Below are 9,125 nucleotides of genomic sequence, written 5' to 3' on the forward strand. Positions count from 1 at the left end.
TCCCGCTGCAGCCTCGGGGCTTGCAACGCCGCGACCGCCCACAGCGCCCAGCCGGCGGAGCCCACCGTGCACAGCTTCGGAATCACAGACGCACTTAGGCTGGAAAGACCTCCGAGATCATCGAGTGCAACCATGACCTAACACCACCATGTAGTGGAGACTGCACCCTGGAGAAATACAGACAAAAGAGCTCTGAGAAAGGCCCTTTTCACTCAAGAAATTGTAAATAAGGTATCAATACCTCTCATGGCTGGGTGGAGTTTTGCCCTTGCCAAAAGGTAACAATTTCCTTCCGGCCTCGTGGTAGCAGCATGCTCAAAACAGGAACAGACAGGAAGCGCCTTGGCTGAACAGCTGTGGCAGGTGTCAAGCACATGTGGTTGCAGGGAATGCGTATCCCTGGGCAGAATAGCAAAGTTCTGCAAGGAACCAGAATAGCTGAAGAAAAAGGGCCCACTTTCTGAAATGATGGAGTTACCAGCTTTGTTGGACTTTAAAAACTCCAAATTTTGCATTTAAAAGCTTTTAGTTGTGCAACTGAAGAAGCAAGAAGTGTTTCAGGAGAGGGAGTAGGAGTGTAAGGGACAGGGAGAGTGTAAGTGATTATCAGTAAGGAAATCTCAGTGTCAGACATGAGGTAGGAACTAGTGGAGAAGGAGATGGCCTGGCTAAAAGCTTGGTAAACACAAAAGCAGGATGTACTTCAGATCTGGTCAAAGAAGGAGCAATCTTACCAGACTGCTGCTCCAAACTTTATTCCCAGCTAGTTAAGTTACTGGAATTCATTGCTTGAGAGGAGCTGCAGTTTCTACTTGAGTACAAAATCAAGACATATTTCGCTGTATTGTCATTATGTCACCCTTCTGTCACCGGGAAATTGCACAAAAGAACGCTTGCAGCATGTTCTTGTACTTTCCAATTTCTCTATCGGTCCAAGGATAGCATTTATGTTGATTTCTCATGGTGGACAGAAAGTTGCTTTCTGCTCTCACCTCAGGGACACTGCTAACGGATCTCAGCTCCCCTCGACCCCCCTTCATCACTCTCACGATGCAAACACCAATGCAAGGTGGCTGCAGAGGCAGTTTCTCTTTTTGTTGTGAGGATGACAGATGATTTCTAGGCTAGGAAGCAATAAATACTGTATTTTTACTGATTTCTGATTACCTAATGAAAAGCGTTCCACTTTTCTGATTCAACATAAGATAAAAAGACACAGGTGTAGTTTCCATGGGGTTTGGTTTTGGTTTTTTGTATTTACGTGCAATATTAGCTTTCCAGAGTGTAAAAACTGATGCACTAGAACTATCTGAATGTTTAAGCAGGATGAAGAGTTTGCTCTCGGAAGTCTTGATGAAAACACCCTCAGAGGTTCTCTGACTGCACTTGAACCTGCCCCTGGCAGAATCAACACTAGAAATTACTGCAACAGAGAAGATGATTCTTTTTTGTCACATAAAATGTGAAGAATGTAAACTTTAATAAAATCCAGGAACATATTTACCTTTGTACAAAGAAGTGAAAAAATGCAGTCATGTTATAACTATGTCTAGTTTTTCATAAATGTCCAGTTTGCAATAAAGTGTATTTAGAAACAAAATCTTCCACCAGGTCTCCCTGCAACATCTTCATAGCTCGCCAGTGAATGCTCCCACAGTTTTGTGGTTTGCCTTTGGGATGACTTAGCTCCTCCTTGATATAATCCAGCCAGAGGTCTTTAAAAAAAAAAATGGAAGTTCTGGTTAGATTTTGACTAGATATTACTTAACAGACCAAGCCTAATACCAAGCCTAACTAGAAACTCTCTTTTTCTAAGTGTCTTGATATTAATGCAGTAAGGTTTACTTTGTGAAACTACAATCTCTGCACCTTGAGGAGCAAAACCCCGGGTTCTATTCCCAGCTGGAATAGTCATGTCTTCAGAAATAATCCAACAATAACGGAGCTGTGTACTTTCTTAAAAGGAATATTGCAGAAATCTTGATTATAAATATATAGCTCCATACTGTTCATAAATCCAAATTAGAAGTGATACACATCTCTTATGCCAGCATCAGAATCTGATTTGCTCCTAGTTGTGCTGAAGCCATCCCACTGCCAATGACGCTGGGCTGACAGTGGAGGGTCTCTGCAGTGTCCTACACTTAACAGCACAGAAGAAATAAGCTCCACTCTGAATGACGGCAAGCACACAAGGGCAGAACAAACAGTTACCTTTTGAAATGGATGGAAATAAAAGAGGCAGCAGTGAATGAATGAATAAATAATAAAAAATAGAATCCCTTTACCAGTATTTGTTGAACCAAACTCCCTCAAGGCACGTTCATAGTATTCTCTCAGATGAAGCATTTTGCAGGATTCCTAACAAAGGAAGGTATTAAAAGGCCATTTATTTTGTACAGAAGTGAATCTGCAGTGTGATTAGATTCTGACAAAGGAAGAGAGTCATGGCAATTACATGCACACACTGCTGAAGATTTAGTTACCATGGAACTTGGGTTTGTATCACATCCTGTGAATCAGCTGCAGAGAACAAACATGAACTGACCACAGACTAACATCACTACTCTGCTTCCTATTTAAACCCCAAGTTAGAACTGTATTTTACAAATACAAGGCACTAATTGGATAGTCAACAACTTACTTGCTCCTTTTCTATTTGGATCATCTTCCTGAAGAAGTCAAGTGAAAATGGATGATTTTCACACAGGCTGAAATAAAGTAAGTGACTTTAGACTTAAGGACTTTTAACATATACTCTAGAACAATCAAGTTTGAAGGTTTTAACTTTTACCTGGTAAAGAGTCTTTTAACTTTCTTATAACCACCATTTCTGTAAGTCCAGTCAAGATACATTTCTTTCATAGTCACAGATTCAGCAGGTGTTGTGGCATGCAAGGATCTCTGCAAGTTTAAAAGGAAAAAAAACCAAAACAAACAGAAAAAAAACCTATCACATAACCTATAATTAAATGGCCCAATCAGTGCTTCTTCCTAGTTAGGTATCTGAGAGATGGAGATCTCGTAAGTCTAAAATACATTTCTCCTCCAGTATTCCATACAGCTGGAACTGGCATTTCCATAAACCCATTCATGCAGAGGGTTTCACAATACTCTACAAACAGCTGTCAAGCTTCCACCTGAAATATATGTTCTATGTTGTAGATGGGAGGGAAAAAAACCACAGTGTAAAATGCCAGGCAAAGAGGAAACGTTTTGCCCTATGCTACTGAGGAAATACATAGTGAGATTAAAGTCCTGGTTCTGATCTTGACTTTTCTGTAACAAGACTGATGTTTTCACACAGATTGGAAAATTCTCTTTTCCATGTTCAGATAGGTATCTGAAAACAGAGCAAAAATTCTAGACCACAAAGTAGGAGTCCATCATTGGTTGTGCTTACAAACATCCATATGCCTCAGAAGCATGGGAATGACATTTGTGCCTGTAAGTCTATGTCCAACTGGTTTTTTTAGCAAACACAGTTTTGCTTGAAATGCTTTGATATCAATACATCCATGAAGGAACTTCATTATAAAGCATTTATTGCATGTTCCATCCACATTGTTCCATTTTTATTTACAGACATAAAAGTAGATTTTGATTAGCCGAGTACCTCGTAGAGAGCTTCTGTGTCCTCCTTGCTCTTTTTGCCCTCACTCCATTCCACCCAGAGGGTCCACAATGGCAAAGTACCCTACAAGGTCAATACAGTGATACTGATTTACAGAAACAGACAGCAATAAGCCATCAGGTTCTGTATTACCTGCCATAAAAAATACCCTTTAGACACAGCTCTTGGAAGGACAACTTTGAACTGAAATCACTTCTCATTTCCTTCCTAACTTACAGGACAAATCATCCTTAGCTGGACAGCCGTGTTGCAAGGGATGAGAACCAAGTTTTGCATCACTGAGCATTGAAGTACACAAAGGTGACTTCCAAGAACAAGAAGGAAAGAAACCTTCCTCTTTCTTCACTCATTGTGTCCGGGGTTTGAAATGGAACAGAGTAGGAGAGCACACATCTAATCAAGGCTGAAATACCACACAGGCAAATGGTGTTATCAGGACAGTGAAGAAGGGGAAGCACATTTTTCCTTAAAACACAAATACCAGCTCACTGCTAGGAGAACATGCAAAATGTCACCTGTAAGCATTCAAACTTTAAACATGTGAATTTTAAGTGAATTGACAATTCCCTAATACTCAGGAGTGCAATCTGCATGTGAAACATCAAGTTCTTATTTCTGACCTTAAAAATGGTTAAGGACTGTAAATGCCTTGTAAACAAAAAACAACAAAAAATCACACCAAAACGAACAACAAACAAACAAAACTAAACAAAAAACCCACACAAACAAAAAAACCAAACCAAAACAAAAAAACCCCTAACAACCAATCATCAGAGGTTTCTGGCCCAAGACTAATGCATGCCAAGTCCATTAAAGCAGCACAGACCTTAGATTTCACATGTTTAATGGCTTCTTCAAAACACTGGGTCACATCATCCCTCTTCAGCTGGATCAGCACCTGCAGCCTCATCTGCCACATTTCCACAGACTGGCTGAAGTGGCTGGTTGCAGCTTCTGCCACCTCCACAGCCTTCTCAGAGAGGTTGGAGTCCAGCAACAGCTGAAGCTACAACACAGCAGACACAGCTTTGTTAAAAAGCAGGGCTCTGAACCAATATTGTCCCTCTGTGTCTACTCAAAATGGCAAAGACAGGCACACAAACAATGCAGGAAAGTCTCAGCATTTATTTCTTCTGTATCCGTTCTTACCCAGTGCTTATAGAGAGCTTCTAGCAGCAAACTGGACTCATGGGCTTTGCTGAACACATTCAGTGTCCTCTCCAACCTCTAGAACCAACAGAGAAGAAAAATCCCAGCATTTCAAGAAGCCCACTGGATTGTGTCATGTCATCTAAATACACATTATGTGTCTAATGTTTTAGGTACATGCAAACATTCCAAGATCAAGTGGAAATCTGAATATTTACTTCTATTCCTTAAGGAGCAAAGAACAACACTGCATTGTTCTTTTAGTGTAATGCTAGGGAACCAAGCTGCACAGGATAATTAGTTAATTGAGTCATACCTAAGCAGAGATGCATAATTAAATTACCCACATGCCAGCATCAAACTTTGCTCAGACTTATTTGCAAAAGTCATTTTAATTCACCCTCTTCTTTGAACAAGCACAGGTTTGAAGAACCTGTCAGTGAACTTGTAAGATCCCTTTCAACCCAAGACATTCTATGATTCCATGACTAACCAGTCTGCAGTCTTAGCTTTCATCCAAAGAGGTCACTGCACTTTACTGGCAAGACTGATTTATGCCCAGGTTAATCATGTTCAGGCAGGCCACCTGTGAGCGTGGCAGTAACAGTGATCCCCCTAGATGGACACTGAATATTTTTAATGATGGCCACAGGTAAGTATTTTTTGATAAAATGTCAAAATATATTTGCTTCTTGTCTGAGGTATTACAGAAGTCAGTAAAAATAGGGATGATTTGTTTAGTATTATTTCCTAATAAACTTTTACCTTTTGCTTTAATTCTTCACTGTTGGTTTTTCTGTCATACCTCTCTAAGCAAAAAGTGATGTAGCATTTCCACATGTCCTCTGTAGAAGCAAAGGCATAATATCACACTTTACAGAACCACAAGAATAAGCACAAATATTTGTCTTTAAGAAATACAAAGATACAAATGATACAAAGTGTTAATGCTAGCTTTGTTTTAAAATGTTGTATTACAAAAGAGGCACTAAATTTATAACATTAACATTTTTAAATGGCTCCCCAGTCCAAGCCGCAGGCAGTAGCTCTCTATAAAGAGCATCAAGCTCTTAGTTCAGCTGAGACTTTTAAAGATCCCTTGCAATCCAAACTATTCTATGGCTTTAAAGGCTATACAGGAGCAAGTTTGAGACCACTCCACAAATAGCCCCTCAACAACCTCTTTTCAGAGTAAGGACAATGCCAGATGTTGAAGCTGGATATCCACTGCACTGGCAATTCAAAACCATTACTTACAGCTAACCAGCAATATACTCGCACTTTCAATTAAGCAGCTCCTTCAAGAGCATAAATGCATTGGAAAATAACCCAAATAACACATAAAATAGATCCCAAGAGGTAGCATCTAAAAACTGCTTGCCTTCTCTTAGGTATGGTAGAGCCTGCCATCACCTTCTTCAAGACTTTTACAAGCTACTCAAGTACCAGAAATAAATGTTAAAATGCAGGCAGAACATTTCACCTGTTGGGACTGCTCTCACAGCTTCGTCAAAGACTGCACAGCACCGTTCCTCTCTCTGGGCCATTTCTGAGACTTTCTTCTGTTTTGTGGTGTGTTCTGTGGGCTGCAGGGACCCCAGCTCCAGCTCCCGGCGGGCCATGTAGTCCCATGTCAGGGGATCATCAGCATATCTGGTTTGCAAACTAAACACAACAGGCTTGTAACAGCCCACAGTCACCATTCTTCATCTCCAGGTATGTTTAAGAAGGTTGTTATATTGGTATAGAAATGTAGTTAATTGCTAAGTAACCAAATGCTGGAGAAAAAACCGTTTTACCTTTCCACAAGAGAAAGACAAAATATTAGCTTTTAAAAAAATCCTATTTAATATGGATATTTTCCAGAAATAAAATGACCCAGACATTAACAGGGAGCTGTTAAGAGAGATCTTTCTTTTGAGAGGAACAACTGGAGAAATAAAAGACGCAAAATCCCTATGAAAGTACACTAGGAAAATCCACAGTTCCTGCAGTGAATTTACAGAAACTAAGTGCAGTAATTATTCAGTGACAACTGTATTTTATCTAAACTTTTCTTAGTAGCTTTTTAAAGCCCTTTCTGAAGTTAGATACAAGTATCCTTTTCTAAAGATCATGCTTGCCTTATCTTTTGTTTTTCTTAAACGACTTTACATAAGTCTTAACACTATTTCCCTAGAGGAACAGCCTTCAGTTCTTAAAATCCTGTCAATCCACTATAAATCAGAGACATTATGAGAACATGTTTCTTAATAACCAAACCAAAATAAAATAAAAATACAACATAAAGCCACAACTCACTTCTCAAGGATTTCTTTTTGCAAATCTTGGGTAAAATCAAAGAGCTTTGCAATAGAGAGCACAGCCAGCTGGAACTCAACACCTACATTTCAAGAGGAGAAAAAACTATGGAGTATTTGCTAAATTCCTCAACATATTGCATCAATTGCACTTTCCATTTCTGTAGCTTGATTTCACTTGCAAATTTAATCAGCACCTCCTCTACTCCCTCACTTGACTCTGCCATGAAAACACAAAATGCTCCACACTCAGGACAGATCTCTCCAAAGCTGCACAAAATACATGTCCATGAATTGTGTCTATCTTGTATCTCCATAACTTACCTTTGAAAATGCCAAGTGACATGACTTGACATATTCAGATCATTGTGAACCCCCATCAGCTATTACTCACACCCTACTATTCTTAAGTGCTTACAAATCATTCGTATGCTTATTTTTTCCAGTATTTCTCCAGCAAATTAAATTAAGCCAAATCTTTCTGAAATTTCCTCGAATGTCCTTTTTCCCCACCTATTTTCAATGTTCATTATTGTATTTTGCCCAGTCTTCTAAAATACGTCCCTCTATCATGATTTCTCAAAGATATCTGCTACTAGTTTGCAGTTATTTTACCCAATTCTCTCAATAAAATAGCTGAGTTTTATCAAGCCTGCTTAATTTAAAATAATTTAATCTGGTTTATTATTAGTCTGAATTCTTACTTCTTTGCCACTAGTGTTAGCTGATCAGTTGTGATCTAATGTTCAGCAAAGTAAGAAAGGTGTGTAATTCTGAAGTGTCCTTTGTTTTTCTTTTTTAATCAAGTTTTGAGACTGTAACCCAGCACTAAGCCTCTTCAGCCCTAAAGCCATTGTGCTGGAAGAGATGTCAGCCTGCAGGAAAGACATGGAATCAGAACTACCAGCACCATTAATTTATACTCTGCATTATATAGGTTCTCCTGAAGAAACGGTGTATTTGAAAAAAGGCTCTTAGTGTGTGCATTGAAGCTAAGTCTATCAGCATTGCCTACTGCAGAACTGAATTAAAGATTACAATTTTTTCATGAATAAGTACAAGAAATGTTCATTCACCTTTAATTTTCTGAGAAGCATCCCTATAGACTATGCGAGCCATTTCCCCATTGAGAATTTCTTCAGAGTAATTGAATTCCCCCTGAAATATCAAGCATATCATTGAAGAAATTATTGTCCTTTCTCAGCCAACATTTTTGCAAACAGGGAAAGAAAAATCGGAAGATATTAATGTTTTTCTTCATGCAAGTCTATTTTTATGTAATTTGCACAAGTCAACTATAAAGAAATGAGATAGGAAGTTTGACTATTTACTTTCCAGAAATTACTGTTAATTTTAAGACTGGGGAATGTAATAAAAGATTTTACAAAGGCAAAGAAAAAACAGATGTATGAAGTATTTGAGCTGAGTATCAGCAAATACTTGAAAAGCTCCACACAGGTGCAGGACAGGAACAAAAACTTTTCTAAGCCACTGTCAAATTAACCATTAATTCAAAACTGTGAAATTCAACATGTAATACACAAGCAGACAATATCTTGCAAGTAAGTTTAGTTGACCTACCAGATCCATCTTTGCTTGTTCAAATTCTTTCTTCTCCTTCCTCTGTTTCTCAGCATGCATAAGCTCCATTCTGAAATACTGCAAGAGTGACAACAAAATGAAATTACTGTGGGGATAAATCATAAAAATTTAAGTCCACAAACAGGGTAAAACAAGCTCTGAGGAGCTACAAATAAGGACTTTGCCACATCCCACATATGTCCTAGAGCCTTGGTTTTTGAAGGCTTGTGCACCTACCACTATCTGCCCTGTGTATTTGCTCAGAAATTTCCAACAGGTAGCAGTGACCATTTTTTAGTCATTCTTTAAACCTTAACTTGCCCCCAAAGAAAACCAAGTTCCTCAACAAAGACTGGGGATGCCAGACTGAGCCTGACAACTATGTTCTGGCAGAGCTTAACAGCACCTTAGAAAGGAATTTTGGGGTTGGTTTTATTAAGATTTTTGACATTTTCCTGCTG

At 38.9% G+C, this 9,125-nt stretch overlaps 1 protein-coding gene across 1 annotated transcript in view; it reads right to left on the bottom strand.

Moving 5' to 3' along the window:
* Nucleotides 1-1,441: 1,441 nt before the first annotated feature.
* Nucleotides 1,442-9,125, bottom strand: part of UTP6 (UTP6, small subunit processome component) — an 11,242-nt gene continuing 3,558 nt past the window's right edge. The window contains exons 10-21 of the mRNA XM_008637586.2: nucleotides 8,665-8,742; nucleotides 8,160-8,241; nucleotides 7,085-7,166; nucleotides 6,267-6,448; nucleotides 5,549-5,628; nucleotides 4,784-4,861; nucleotides 4,461-4,640; nucleotides 3,617-3,697; nucleotides 2,795-2,904; nucleotides 2,645-2,711; nucleotides 2,289-2,361; nucleotides 1,442-1,715 (exon numbers count right to left, since the gene is read on the bottom strand). Coding sequence (XP_008635808.1) covers nucleotides 1,558-1,715; nucleotides 2,289-2,361; nucleotides 2,645-2,711; nucleotides 2,795-2,904; nucleotides 3,617-3,697; nucleotides 4,461-4,640; nucleotides 4,784-4,861; nucleotides 5,549-5,628; nucleotides 6,267-6,448; nucleotides 7,085-7,166; nucleotides 8,160-8,241; nucleotides 8,665-8,742 — 1,251 coding nt within the window. The 3' untranslated portion in view covers nucleotides 1,442-1,557. The remainder of the gene's footprint in view (nucleotides 1,716-2,288; nucleotides 2,362-2,644; nucleotides 2,712-2,794; nucleotides 2,905-3,616; nucleotides 3,698-4,460; nucleotides 4,641-4,783; nucleotides 4,862-5,548; nucleotides 5,629-6,266; nucleotides 6,449-7,084; nucleotides 7,167-8,159; nucleotides 8,242-8,664; nucleotides 8,743-9,125) is intronic.

This window comes from Corvus brachyrhynchos, unplaced genomic scaffold (genome assembly GCF_000691975.1).
Source record: "Corvus brachyrhynchos isolate BGI_N302 unplaced genomic scaffold, ASM69197v1 scaffold407, whole genome shotgun sequence".
NCBI classification, from domain to species: Eukaryota; Metazoa; Chordata; class Aves; order Passeriformes; family Corvidae; genus Corvus; species Corvus brachyrhynchos.